This window comes from Martes martes, assembly GCF_963455335.1.
Source record: "Martes martes genome assembly, chromosome: 11".
Lineage (NCBI taxonomy): Eukaryota > Metazoa > Chordata > Mammalia > Carnivora > Mustelidae > Martes > Martes martes.
In genome coordinates, this window is record NC_137899.1 from 64,003,492 (window position 1) to 64,018,072 (window position 14,581).

Consider the following 14,581-nt stretch of genomic DNA (forward strand, 5'->3'; position numbering starts at 1 on the left):
TTGGCTGAAGATCTAAGGAAATACAAAAAATAAAAAATAGTAACATAAACTCACTTTCACCTAGAATAACCCAATAATTAGGAAAGGGTTGTTTTTCTATAAATCTTCTAGAAAATCTTTCTGCTCACTTTTTTATTAGGGATAATTGTCCCACAGACTCACACCCTTTCATTTAGCCTTCTTAGTAAAGGAAAATCATTACTCAGGGTCAGCAACTCCCAAAGTACAAAACTGCAATATGTTTAACCCAAAGTGATGAGATCAAATTCAAGTGAAGAAGTGAGGTTTGGGGGTAAGGGTGGTGAACCTGAAGAATGAGAGAATGCTAATCTGAAACAGAGCTGTGAATAAGACCATCAATTCTTAACTCACTCCTGGAAACAAGTATGTTTCTATCTACTGCTGGCTGGACACTGGAAAGAGGAGAAATCTTTGAGAAAGATTAATCCAAACTGAACAACCCCACAGGAAGCCCCACCTGGAACAGCACCAATTCACACAGCCAATCCACACTATGCCTCATGCTCCCACATTCCCGAAGCCCTGCTTCTTCTTTGTTCTCCCTCCCCAGCCCCCTTGTCTGCCTAGACAGCTGGCCAGACACAGAAATCCAAATCTCTTGTGCATGCCTGCTTCTCTCCTGGGCCTGGGTTTAAAATTCCAGCACTCAAATTACCATCCAACAGCTCCCCAAATGGGACCCCTCCCCAAAGAAAGCTGAAATCTTCCTCTGGAAAGCAAGGCTTTTTGAGCAGACCAAGCATTATTTCCATCTTGCTTTAAGCGAGGCAATGAGCTAATTACTGGCACCAGCAACAAAATATGGAAAAGGGTTTTTCAAGAAAGAAAATAGAAAGTAAATGTCATGCTTGTAGAAGTCCAGGTAGTGCTTTTTTTTTTTTTTTTTAAGATTTTATTTATTTATTTGACAGAGAGATAGAGATCACAAGTAGGCAGAGCAGCAGGCAGAGAGAGAGATAGAAGGCAGGCTCCTCACCAAGCAGAGAGCCCCATGTGGGCTTGATCCCAGGACCCTGAGATCATGACCTGAGCCAAAGGCAGAGGCTTAACCACTGAGCCACCCAGGCGCTCCCCCCAGGTAGTACTTTTTTGCATAAATTATTTATCCCTCTGTTCACGCATTTACAACCACTTGCTGTGTTATAAGTATAAGAAAACTGCGTGGGTGGGACTGGAAGAGGTTTTTGTGACCGCTTTCCTGGGCGCCTGGCTCCCGTTTAAATAAACATCAATGAGAAAGGCTGAAAACAAAAATATTTCTTAATATCTGTGCAACACTGCCTAAGTGGGGATAAATCCAAAGGATTAAGACAACATATTACTCTTTATAGATCTATCCCTGTAATTAGGGGAAGGGTAGAATTTTTAACTTGAATTCTCCAGGGGGTTGCTTCAGCTCCCTATTTTGTTCTTCCCCATACGTATTTAGCCAGAACAAAAACTATCTTCTGCCAAGTTTAACTTCAGTGACTGAGCTAATTTTTCCAAGCCCTTCCCATCTACTCCAGTAGTATTCCTTCCCTCCCTGCTCTCTTAGACCCTTCCTCCCAGCTCTTATCAAAACCTCCTTCTGCCAGAAAGCAGGGGAATTTAAGTCAATATACCAGCTCCTGGGGAGCAGAGGTCTTTCCTATTTCCTCTAAAACCTTCTCTCCCAGTAACATCATACACATAAGGCTCTTCTCTGGACACAGGCTCTGTAAATTTCAACAATTTAAATGTGGTAGAAATGAGGCCAATATCCAAAATACAGAAAAAAAAGGGAAAAAAAATTAAGTGGCAGGTGCGCTCACAGGGACCATTTCGAGCTTCTACTACCAATGGAAATGAGTTGAACATTGGAACCAAATTCTCCTTGAGGATAACCTTTACTGCAACTATCCAAAGACTCCCAGAAATGGGTACGTTGAACAATTCCTTCATTTCTTCTTTAACAATGACTAATTTCAGACCATAGTTTTATAGAAAGAATGACAATTCCAAGCAATATTTATGGGGCTTCAATTTACGGTAATTAATCCTTTTGTTTCACAAATAAGCAACACAGGACTCTCTTCTTGAAAGTGTTTATGGTTCCTCATAGTTAGCAGCAGGGATTTCCAAATAGCAACCACCTGGACTAGTATACTAAGTATAAAATACTTCGGGGGAGGTAATTTAAAGGTATTATAAGACCTGGCAGAGTCATCCTTAGACAAGAGTCAGAGAGGTAGAGGGAAAAAGGGTCAGATATTAGTCTGAATTTGAACTATTCCTAAAACACACATGGAAGTAGCTTTCAAAAACTAATCTTTCACTACTGGATTTACTCAGAGTGTCTCTAGAGTACAGGAAAAGTCTTGGTTATTTCAGCATTTTGGTTGTTTGGAATCTGGATAAACAGAACTTAATGTTCTTTGGATGTCCAATAGTGACTTTCAGCCAAAATATTCAACGCATTCTTACGTCGATTGTTTAAGTTTTCACTCTTCTGGTGGCCTCAAGGGAAGGGAAAGCTTCAGCGGAATCTTCCAATATTGAGTCCTTCTGGAAGAGAATGAAAGTGAAGGGAGAGAGCGCCGTTTGGGGAAGCCCTTAAAGAGCAGAGAAAGGGCCATGAACAAGGCACATGTAGTATGGAGGGTGAGAACCACAACAGGACCTGTACTGCCCTAAAAGACAGAGACCTGGTGTGTCCATCACAGGCCTCCTCTGGGACAGCACTGTCCCCACAGGGTAGCACTGGGCAAGCCTAGACAAAGGATGGCCTCTTGCAGAGTCCAGAGAACCCTCACCCAGCCAACCTTCAACAGGCTGTATGGTGGTAGCTGGGCTCCACACTTTGGGTCTCACTGCCTCGCTCATGCCCTGTTTTCCCAGAAGGTCTGTAATGGGGGCTGGATTCCATTTGGCTTCTTCGGTCATGGTCTCTTTCTTCCCTTAGAATTCTGGGAATGATACTTCCTACCCTCCAGGTTTCTGTCTCTACTCCAAATCTATGTTATGGTGAGCATAGCACCAAGTAGTCAACGTAAGGATTCCAAGCAAAGCTATGTACACCAATGGCTAGCTGGCCTTTCCCATATGCTGGATTAAAAAAAAAAAAAATGCCAATTGTTGGGTCCATAATCAAAGGAGCGAGACTGATACAAAGCGAAGGTTAAGCAAAGCTTTATTTTGCGCCAAGCATCGAGAATCAAACTGACCGGCCAGGGCGGTCTCTTGCAAAGAGGCGACCACTCCCAGCCTCACAGACTAACTTTTATAGAGTAAAGGCCATGTGGTTGAGCCTGGCCACACACAGGTGGCCAACTGAATTACAATTCACCCTATAGTAGCTATTTGAACTAGCCTATCACTCTGGTCAGAACTGGTGCCCAAAAGGCAGGGCCCACATTCTTGGGTGGTTAGGGAGGTGCTTTCCTGTTTGGATGTTTCCACCTGGCTTGACTCATCCTTGTATTCTGGGCTCTGTTACCTCCCCCTGACCTGACATATCCTGGTATATGGGCTCTATTATCAGGGGCTGGTCAGTCATATTTTACTGGTTTCCCAGACTTGTTTCTAAGTAAGTTCCTGGGGGGGGGGGGAACATGGTCAATCTAAGTTTACTGCATAAACAACAAAATGGTTCACTCTTGCTAAGTAGGCCCGTACACCAATGAGAAAATATATATAAATTTACAGTCTTCTGGCACCTTCTGTCAGACCATTTAGGGTGTCACACTAAACTGTGTTCTTTTATGTGTGTATGCCTATGTGTATATACAAATATACAATTTTTTTTTCTTCTTACTTTGTTGGGCTATCCATTATACCTCCAATCCAGAACTTTCATCTCCAGACCCACTTATCCAACTGCTCATACCTTCCCAATATCTCCTCAAGGACACCTTATAGGTCCCTCATATTCAATATGTCCAAAACTGAACTCATCACCTCTAATCTCCATTCATTCTGCTCCCATGCACAACAAAACCTGCAATCTTGCTCCCCCTGAGTGGTCCTGATCTAAGTAAACAGCATCTGGAAATGAAGCAAAAAGCCTGGGAGTCATCCTAGATTCCACATTTTTCCTCATTTTCCACATCCAAGTCCTGTTGAGTCTATCTCTGAAAATCTCTCAAATCCATCCCTACAGACCTACAATGGCTTCCCATTGCTAAAACCCCCTGGTCTAAAAAAAGAAGCCTCTTGGTCTTAGCACCTCTTCTTGGAAATTGCCATACCATGAGAGCGAAGTAGAGGACGAAGCCAATGCGCAGGCTAAAGCATCAAAGAAGAAAATGAGGCAGAGGTCCAAGCAAACTGCTAGCTTATGCACCCATGGAAGCCAGAAGGAGTGAGATAAGGAAAGCCAGAGGCCAGAGATACTAATACCAATTGTTGGACTGTGTGCCTACTTTCTAGAGTTTGATTCAATGGATCAAGAATATCCATCACCATCTGATCACATTTACCACCTTGAGAGACCCACCTTGCTCATACCAAAACAATTCCTTTTGGTCCTTTGCCCTGGACCTGTGGCTTTTGGGACTAACTCTGTTTTCATATGTGGCTGAATGTAACATGTATATAATAAATCATCTCTCCTGTTGCCTTGGCTAAAGAAAAATTAAATAAGTAAAATAAAATAAAATAAAATGCAAGATCTGATCCCTCTCTAGCTATGTCTTGAGCCTCCTACCTCCATAGAGTCTTGGCTACAGCTACTTGGCCCTCCTGTTTTTTTTCAGAGCTTCTATGTTCAATTGGCTCTTTGCACATGCTGTTTTCCTAGGCTTTGAATAGCTTAGAATACTCTCCTTCACCTCTTTACTTAACTAATACCTACTTGTTCTTCATAGCTCAGCTTAAATCTCCCTCAGAGAAGCCTTCCTTGATTCTTGGACCAGGTTTCAGCCCCTCACATGTTTCCACAGTGCCCTATAGTTCTTTGTGGCACTCATCAATGTAAATAATTACTTGTGGAATTACATGTTTAATATTTGCTTCCACCAGTAGACTGAATGTTCCCTAAAGAGAAGGAGACTTTATCTTGCTTTCCACTCTCTAGTGTATGGTAAGTGCCAGGAAAAGTGTTTGCTTAGTGAATGAGTGATGGATGACTTTCCTGCATATAGATGTATGTGTATTTATTCAAATATATAAATAAAATTTGTTACCTATAATTATAAATTATGTCTTCTTGATTGAATTATTCTCTTAAGCCTTTCATTATTTCACAACCTAAAAACATCTAGGGTGTTCATACACTCATGAAGGCTCGTTTATTTTGTTTAGTAAGAGCTGTCAAAGGAGTACACTCCAGTCAGTCTGAAGAATACCAAAGCTTTACATGGACTCAGTACACTTTCTCTAGGAATAGAGTATTTTGTTTGTTGTAGAATTCATGCTTTATTACCGATGAGAAACTGCTGGATGGCCATTCTTAAAGCCGTTACAGACTACCTTATGGGCCTCATGTTCAACAATTATTTTTCTTAGTCTTTTATTGAAAAGCCATGAGTTAGGTCAGGTGAGCACTTTCCCCCCATATGGGAAAACTGGAATCAAGCCATCTTCTATGAGCCAAAGAAAATTAAAGATAGAAAAATCAAGCTAGAAATGCAGAAATCTCTCTGCTTATGGCTGCTTCCCAGCCAACAGAGGCTATAAAGCTTGGCCAAAATAATAAATACTTAAGTGATAAATATTGAGTTGTAATTAGTTAATAAGTCAGCACAACCAAATTATGTTAAGCAAGCGAGCATGTGCTAATATACTGCATTAGTATTCAAGTTTCAGAAAATGTCATTCTAAGTGTAAGAACCTACTTATCCTTTTTCTATTCACCTCTTTTTCCCTTTAATACACATTAAGAAAGTATTCAGATGAGACTTACTTGATCTTTAGTAGGAAAAGAAAGACAAAAACAATTCCTCACACATGAATGTCTTCCTTCTCAGAACCCTAGGACCCTGTGTCAATATCACTTAATAAGCAATTAGTTACTGTGCATACTTCTATTGTTTTTTTTAACTTCTCACATGTATAAAGAATTATCTTGTCTCCTTAACTAGACTCTAAATTTCCTGAGATCAGGGCTTTACTCCTGATATTTCTACATCTCTTCTGAAGCTCCTAGTATCTGGTATATAATAGGAGTTCTACAAAAATATGCTCAGCCACTTGACATTTTCAATTAAATGAGAGAGTGGAAGGACCCATTAATATACTAAAATATGTAATCTGGTGGACATAAAGAGTTTTTTAGGTTATTCTTTTGACATTGCTTTATTAGTGAGAGTCAGGTGAAGCCCTTCTTCCCTAGGCCATCTATTCGCCAGGCTTTACCTCAGGACCATGACTCTCAGGCCCCCTGCTCCAGGCCAAAGGTCTTTCCACAGTTCCAGACTGCTATCACCAATAGCTACATGGATCTCCCAGAGGCAACTCCATTTCAACATGTCCAAACCCAAGTTCATCACCCTGCTTTATCCAAGCCTGTTCTTCTCTCCATGGCCCCAACAAGGCAAATGGCAACAAACTCACCAAGACATCCAAGCCAAAACAAACTTGGAAGCCAACTTCTCCTTCTCTCTCTCTCTCTCTGCTCCAAAACTAAGTGGCACTACCCTAAATTCAAGAATCCTCTCCAACTGCTCTCCAGACCTCAGATTCCATCACCAGTCTGCCCTCCACATTTCTTCCAGAATAGTCCATCCTAAAATTCAAGTCTCAATCTTTATTCTCCAGCTTAAAGTCTTTTAACAGTTCCTTATAAGGTAAGGGATAAAATGTAAACTCCTTAAAATTACATGTATCAAAATAAAAAAGATTCTGCAAGATAAGTGGAGAGTGGGACATACTTCTATGTATGTGTAACGTAGGAAAACGTGTTAAAGTACTTACCTCCTTAAGTTATAAGCATGTATAGTTTTGAATAAAACAAAAAGCAAATTTTTCAAAATTCCATGTATCACTACCTGGCCCATGCCTTCCTGTCCAACATTATCTCTCACTCCTCCTTGATGTGCTAATATCTCCCGTGCCTCTGTACTTTGCACACTCTGTTACCTCCATTCATTAGCTTTTATCTATCCCTCCATATTGTACTTGATATGCTGCAAGAGGATATCACATAGCTACCTTTCAAGGAAAGTAACTAAGGTTCTTGAGAATTGATTTGTAGGGGAAGGTAACCCTGTGAGGTCCCTGAGGGACCAGGGACCAATTTGGGGGCCAACTCCTTTTGAGAGTTGAGAGATTTCTATCCAGGAACTCAATGTTAGAGGACAGCACATGGACCCAACCACACCCTCCTCTTTTAGGAATTATCAGTGAGAAATGAGCATAGACAAGGGCACTAGGACTCAGGCTATATCCCTAGGAAGTAGAAGCAGCTTTTCTCATTTTCCATAAAATCAGCTCAGAATTCTGGGCTGGTTTATTCTGGGCTGACTAGAGGATTCCTTGTTTTCCTCGAACCTTTGAAAAGACTTCTTCGCATCTTTGCAGAAGGCTGATATGAATGAAAAGGATCTGTGCAAGTTTCTTCCTTGTGACTCTAAGGAATCTGCTAGAATAAATCTGCAGCTCACTGCTAGCCTGCAGCACCTTCTCCCAGCATCCCAGGTGGAGGAGCCCCCCGTGCGCTCCTCTGTAACTATAGTCAGCACTTCCAGTTTTCCTTTCAGTCTCTCCTGCTAGTTTGGCAAGGGCCGAAGGGCGGGTATCTTATCTGCTTTTGCACACCCAGAGCTTATCAAAGTGCCTGGCACATAATAGACACTCAATAAATGTTAATTGAGTAAACTAATGTTGCCTGAACATTGACGGCACTTTTAAAAATTTCTGATGAGTACAGAGAAAGTACAGCATAAGAGGGCTTAATTAAATAAGAAATATGAAAGCAAAGATGCAGGCTTCTTTGCCTATGGCTTTTCCTCACATCTTTGGAAGAGTCACTTAAGCTCTCTGTGCTTCAATGGGGTATTAGTGAAGACTTTTTAAGACAAATCAAACTCCAAGCAACCCAAGCAGAAACAGCCCGATTGGTCCTGTAGCTGGGAGAGCCCAGAATCTGAGAAACAGGCGTAGGAACTGGGGCCTCTGGGAGCAGACCAGGGCTTTCCACTCCATGTTCTCCCCTCTAATTTTCTCTGAGTGTTGGTTCTCCTGTCCCCTATCACAGAAAGGTCTTCTCCATGAAGTAGGAAGTGGACCCAGTGGCAGCCACCAGGAAAACCCAGAAGAAGGGAAAGCAGCCCTCCCCAACAGCCAAGAGAGCAGTTTTAATGAAGGACCCTACCACTTCTGCTTGGCTTCCCTGCCCCACCTGACACCTACCACTGTTGCCACTAAGGTGAAATCCTAAGACTGGCCAGTCCTGGATGTTGAGCTCATCCCTAAGCCAGGGAGTAGAGGGAGTTAGGGCCCATTACCATACTAGGGAGTCAAAAAGCTCACTGAATACATAAAATCAATAGTTCTGGTCTGTTACCTTAATAGGCATTTACCTCCCTTTATATCATAATATTGTTTCAGATAACGCAAAAGAAATCATCTTCATAGTGTCACATAAGCATAAAATTAATTATACTGACTACTTAGAGTTGGGTAAAATAAATACATGATGGCTTAACTACAACTGTGATAATAAATGCCAAGGAGTCAGTGAAACCTATTGGCTTGCTCTCAATTAAAAAAAAAAAGTATAGAAACATTTTTTGTCATCATAGAATAGGCTGGCAATAGGAAAACTCTTGATCAGGACCCAAGGTGCTAGTCATGACTCAAACCTATGTAGTCCTGAGGTTCCCCAATATCACCAGAGGAATAAAGGGCCACCCTTGTCATATTTTCCCTGATTGGAAGATTCCCTGACAAAATAGCCACTGGGAAGGGTTCTTACAGATTCCACCGTCTCTACAGAGGAAAGAGGTATAACAATGGTACTGGGGGACAACGGAGGTCTACTGAAACGGAAATGGGGGGGTGGGGGAAGAAGCTCCTCCCAGAAACATAAGCGGACATCATCCCTTTGGCAGAGATCATTAAAAAGCTTGGGTGTGTAGTATTTGTTTCCCCCTGGCTTGGAGGAACATGGGTATGAGATGGTGGCAGGGCTGCAGAGGGAGACAGAAACACCACCAGCCTCGAATCATAGTCAGCTTCCATTCACAGGTGTTCAGTGCCTTGCTCAAGGGAGATAAGAGTCATCATTATAGTAAGCATCAAGGCTTGCAAGGGTTTTGCAATCTCAAGAGGGGTAGACAGTGCTTAAAATTCACATTTCTGATAGTCGATGTGCTATTAGCATCTTGATGTTGTTACAAGGCTAGATTAAGAGTTTTTCCCAATTTTTTCCCAGAGAAATATGTGAACAAGCTCTAGGTTTCAAATATGTATTGAGAATGTACTATATACCAGATAGTACTGTAGGTGCAGGGATACACCAGTGATCAAAACAGTCCAAAAAGCTATGTCCTCATGAAGTTTATATTTCAGTTGGAGGAGACAGACAATAAACACAATAAGTAAATAAAGTACATAATAAGTAAATAAAATAAATACACATGTAAAATACATTTACATAATAAGTAAATAAAATACACAGCTTTCAGGTGGTGAGATGTGTAAGAGAAAAGAAACAAAGCATTGGGGGGGGCGCCTGGGTGGTTCAGTTGGTCAAACATCTGCTTTGAACTAGGTCATGATCCCAGGGGATCCCACTGGGCTTGATGCTCAGCTGTAAGTTTGCTTCTCCTTCTCCCTCGGCCTTCTCCCACCTCCCCCACTCACGCTCTCAGAATTTCTCTCTCTCTGTCTCTCTTAACTAAATACAATCTTTTTTTTTTTTTTTAAAGGAAACAAAGCATGAAAGGGGGATGGGTGGAGGTTGTAACGCATAAAGGAGCATCCTCTATATTCTCCTACACTGTGGATTCTTGGCAGATAAGAACAGCAATAACAATCCTCTTTCTGCTGGGAAGGACCACTCCTGGCCAGTACACAAAAGAGGAGAGGATATGGGGAGGGAAAAAGAGAACCTAGGTAAACCAAAGAGTGGGATTCAGCCCTGGGTTGTGGCTTTCCCACATCTTACCCTGTTCCTACTTCAGTTTAGATTTCTGTGCCCAACCTGGGTAATGATGTTAACAAAACCTGCCTCCCATCTACATGCAATACCGTGTTGATAGGTCATGTGGCCTCTAAGCTGACCCCATTATATATTTATCCTCCTTTTTACTATTAAAAAGTTCATATGTGGTTCTTTATGTTTCCGTCATCATCTATTAATTGAACACCTACTATGTGCCAGACCCTGCTCTATGCCCTGGAGGTATAGCAGTAAGACATACAAGGTATCCATCCTCAAGGAACTTACATTCTAACAGAGGAGATGAAAAAATTCAACAGTAGACTGAATACAGAAGATACTGACAAGAAGACTGATGCCACTGAACCGTCCAGGTATGAGATGATCAAGTCCTGAACTTAGATGGCTCTCAAACAAACTGAACCAAATTCTTGACTATCTGTGTTTGCCTACAAAGCCCCTTCTATAAGGGAGTCAAGGTAATAGTGAAAATCCAATTGTGGCTATTTGGTCTTTCTAAAATGTTGTAAGGGCTGTTTCCTCTCTCTTACCAACAATCTGTTGTGTGGACAAACAGAAACATACCCTTCCACCTCCTATGAGTTTCTATTTTTTGAACTGCAAGAGTGTTATTCCAAACGGTATAAATAAGCATGCCTTTGGTTTCCAGAGTCTTTAGCAACTTATGATAGCACTACTGTTTGGGTTGTTTTTTTTTTTTTTTTCCCAGTGGAAGTAAGAACCATTAACAGTAGTTAAAAAAAAAAAAAAAGACATATATGTGTGTGTGTATGTGTGTGTGTGTGTGTGTGTGTCACAATAACGATAGTAACATGTCCTTTTCAAAATAGAAAGTGGAGCAACAGATCTCCTCAGATTGCTTTTAGGCAGGGCATTTCAGTAGGAAGGGTAAAGAGAGGAATTCAAAAACACGCACTTGGAGAAGAACCAACCCACACCTTTTATGTTCAAAGGCACAGGATGCTGAGTAGATGGAAGAGACGAGAGAACAAAAATGTGGTTATGTGACACCCCAACACCTTGGGGAGAGAAGCCTAAAAGATAGGAACCAGAAAGCGATAAGACAGCGTGTTATAAGCACTAAATGCTTTTTCACACACATGCTCAGCCTGTCTGATTTACTCAAACACTCTCCTCTAGCCTGAGCAGCTCCATGGGGTCAGTTGTAGTTATAAAGCAGCCAGAGAGAAGCAGCTCCTGAGTGTGTGTGGACAAGTCCCTCCAGCTGAGATTTTAGGGGATCCCCCTGGCAGCACTTTGATGTTGCCTACCTTGGACCCAGACTTTGCAGACACGACAATTTTCTGTGTGCACCCCAATATGATCAGTTGTAATGTTCATACATACGACATGTGCTTATTATAAACACCGAATGCACCTCAATGGTCGGGACAGCCTGCTAACCAAAAAGACAAGATCTCCAAGTACCACCTCTGTCTGCAGCAGCCAGACAACCCAAAAAATCATCTTATTTGGCATGGTTTCCTGTGTAGATCGGTGAAAATGAAACTCACTTGGATTACTGATGGAAGGGCTTTTATAAATGGCGCTTTCAATGTGCCACTGAAAACATGCATGCCTTAAAAAAACATATACGCCTATCGCTTCCCTTTAGAAACTCTGAACATCCCGGTTGGGATGTGGTCTCCTCTAGGATGAAGCTAACTTGTATCAGCGCCTTTTTTATTTTGTTTCAGGTTGTGTGTATGTGTGCGTGCGCGCATGCGCGCTTTCAAATATACTAACTACTGCAAAACGAACTGCCAGGGAGCTCGTATTCCCATCCCTGTCCATACGAAAGAGAATGGAGAATATACTTGAAGAAAAACTGTTGTTGTTGTTGTTGTTGTTGTTGTTGTTGTTGTTGTTTTAACTGCACTAGATATTTGATGCCAAATGTCTCATGAAATGAGTATCTGGTAGTTATGAAAGGTGTTTTGGGGATCTGCATGGTCAACAGAGGGGCAAGCTGTAAATGCACAGCTATCACTATAGCTTCCTGACCGGGGTGACCAGCTGTTCATTGTTTATGAAATCTTTTCACAGAAAATACCATGTATTTTCAGGACACCTCTCCTGAGCACCCAAAACCAGACAGAACCAATGAAGTGAATGAAATTCAGAGAGCTCTGTCCATCAGTCCAACTAGAATTCTGGCCACTGTACTGAAAGCAAATGTGCTATTTCACTATTCCAATATTGCTAGGAAACTCCAATATTTGTTCTGACCCCCCACTTTCTCCAAAAACAGCCTTACCTTCTAGTAATTATTTTCCCAATAGAAAGAATCCTAAGAAAATATCAGAAGTTGAACTAGACGGGGGCAAGGAAGAGGAAAATTTAGCAGCCAGAATGAATGTTGAATTTGAACTGTTGGTAAGTTCTTGGACCACCTGCCAAAATGTTTGCAAGCATTTTGCAGAGAGTATCTTCCTTTGGTTAACAGTCTGTGGCCTGAGTGCCCCCAGACTTTCCTGCTTGGATAAAAAGATGAGAAACATCTCCGTGGACATTGAGCTAACTACAACTGAAATCTAAGGACATTTCCCCTTCCCCCAAAGAAAGTATGCTTTGGAAATAGCAAGGCATTCTAAAATACTCAAAACAAAACAAAACAAAACAAAGTCTCTTGGGGGGGGGGGGGGTAGCAGTGACTGTAATTAACAGAGAAGCAGTTGTGGAACGTCCAGGGCTGTATTTAAAGGGACCTGCAGGAAGGGGGTGAGCAGTCATGGCTGTAGCAGGGTCGTAAAATACCAATTGCAGAGAGAAACGGGGCAAGAGAAGTAAATAGATTTACTTACAGCCCTCGGAGCCGAAGCCAGATTTTCTCGATCTGTTCGGGTTGCAGGTACTTCAGAGAGTTGCTCTCAAATTCTTCAATCTCCTTGGTTGGCGACTCCATAGCTGCAGGTTATCACTGGGAGTGAGGCTGTGAGAGTTTGGGCTGGCCCTCTCCCCGCCTCCTCGCGGGTCCGGCCCTCCAGCCCCAGCCCGGCGCCGCGCGCCTTTGCCTGTCACTTTCTGTGTGCCTGTCACTTTCTGTGCCCCCAAACCCGGACTTACTGCGGGCTCGCAGCACGGGCGACCCCCAGCCCAGGTGCCTCCCGGAGGCAGCTGCAGGAACCAGCCATGGTCCCGAGCTAATCCCCAGGAACAGGGATTGTGCTCCTGCTCCAAGAGAAAGCACCTCGGACCTACTCGGATTTTTTTCTTTCTTTCTTTCTTTCTTCCTTTCTTTTTTTTTTTTTTTTTTTTTTTTTTAAGACAAAGCCACAGAAACGATCAGTGTAGCAGCTGATGGATTTGGGGGAGAAAGGGAGACCGGGTAGGGAGGGGGAGACTGAAGGGAGAGAAGGGAAAGCGGGGAGAGAGGGAAAGGGAAGCGCCAAGGGGGAGCTGGTGCGGGCGGGGTGGTCCGACCTGGAGGCAGCGCACCCCACTGGCCCGCGCCCCCCGCCCCCAGCCGCGGGCGGCCCGCGGCTTCCCTCCTCCGGTCCCACCTTCTCTGCCCAGCCTCGCCGCGTTCGCGCCCCGTCTCTTGTTTTCTTTCACTTACCAGCAGCTCTGCTGACAAGCGAGAAAACTGACAACTGAGAAAAGTCGTCTGTCAGCGCGCCGGGGCTGGCGTCTGGTCTGACACCCGCGGGCACGGAGGGAGGGGCGCGCGGGGAAGCGCCGTCCGCGGGGCACACGCTCGGGCCTCGGACCGGGAGCCCCGCGCGCGCCACGCACCGCCCCGGCGCGCACAAAGCGACGCCCGAGGTGCCCCGCGCTCTGTCCCGGGGAACCGAAGGCTGCGGCTCCCCAGAAGGCTGCGGGCAGAACTGCGCGGCGAGCTTCCGCGGAGTTCGCGCCGGCAGCTCTCAGGTGCGGCTCACCTACAGGCCCGCCGGAGACCCGGGTCCATTTTGAAATATTAAAGCAATTGGTAGGGATTAAAGTAATCACACATCACACTCAAAAAGTCCTGATATGTTCTCACTAATGAGAGCCTTCATTTGTCCATCCCTCCCCGCCTCCCCGACCCATGATGGGGTGGGGGGAGGGGTACGGGGGGGAGTGCCGGGAAGGAAAATATAAATCAACACTGAGGAGGTAGGAGGTTCCACCGATTAATGCCACATATTCCTCAAGAGGTCCCTGCAGGGGCGCAATGGTTGGGCAGGCGTTGAGACTGGCAAAGAGTTTCAGCTCCACAAAGTGGCAACTCACTGTGTTCCCTTAGGTCATTCACAGTGTCAATAAAGCACTGTGCTCTGGAAGAATGGGAACAGATATGGAGTTGGGAAGGGAGGAAAGAGGGGGTATTAAAGAGAGAGACCACTTATATTTGTGGAGCATAACAAATAACATGGAGGACATGGGGACATGGAGAGAAGGGAGTTGAGGGAAATTGGAAGGGCAGATGAACCATGAGAGACTATGGACTCTGAAAAACAATCTGAGGGTTTTGAAGGGGGGTGTGGGAGGTCG

At 43.7% G+C, this 14,581-nt stretch overlaps 1 protein-coding gene across 4 annotated transcripts in view; it reads right to left on the minus strand.

Moving 5' to 3' along the window:
• Window positions 1-14,088, minus strand: part of PDE1C (phosphodiesterase 1C) — a gene marked incomplete at its 3' end in the record, with an annotated part of 305,371 nt that extends 291,283 nt beyond the window's left edge. The window contains exons 1-2 of one of the 4 annotated variants that reach the window (XM_080819135.1): window positions 13,665-14,088; window positions 12,910-13,012 (exon numbers count right to left, since the gene is read on the minus strand). In XM_080819135.1, the coding sequence (XP_080675261.1) occupies window positions 12,910-13,010 (101 nt within the window). In that variant the 5' untranslated portion in view covers window positions 13,011-13,012; window positions 13,665-14,088. Of the gene's footprint in view, window positions 1-12,909; window positions 13,640-13,664 lie in introns of those variants that run through there. The other 3 variants (XM_080819137.1, XM_080819136.1, XM_080819134.1) reach the window with 3 other exon arrangements.
• Between the last annotated feature and the right edge of the window lie 493 nt (window positions 14,089-14,581).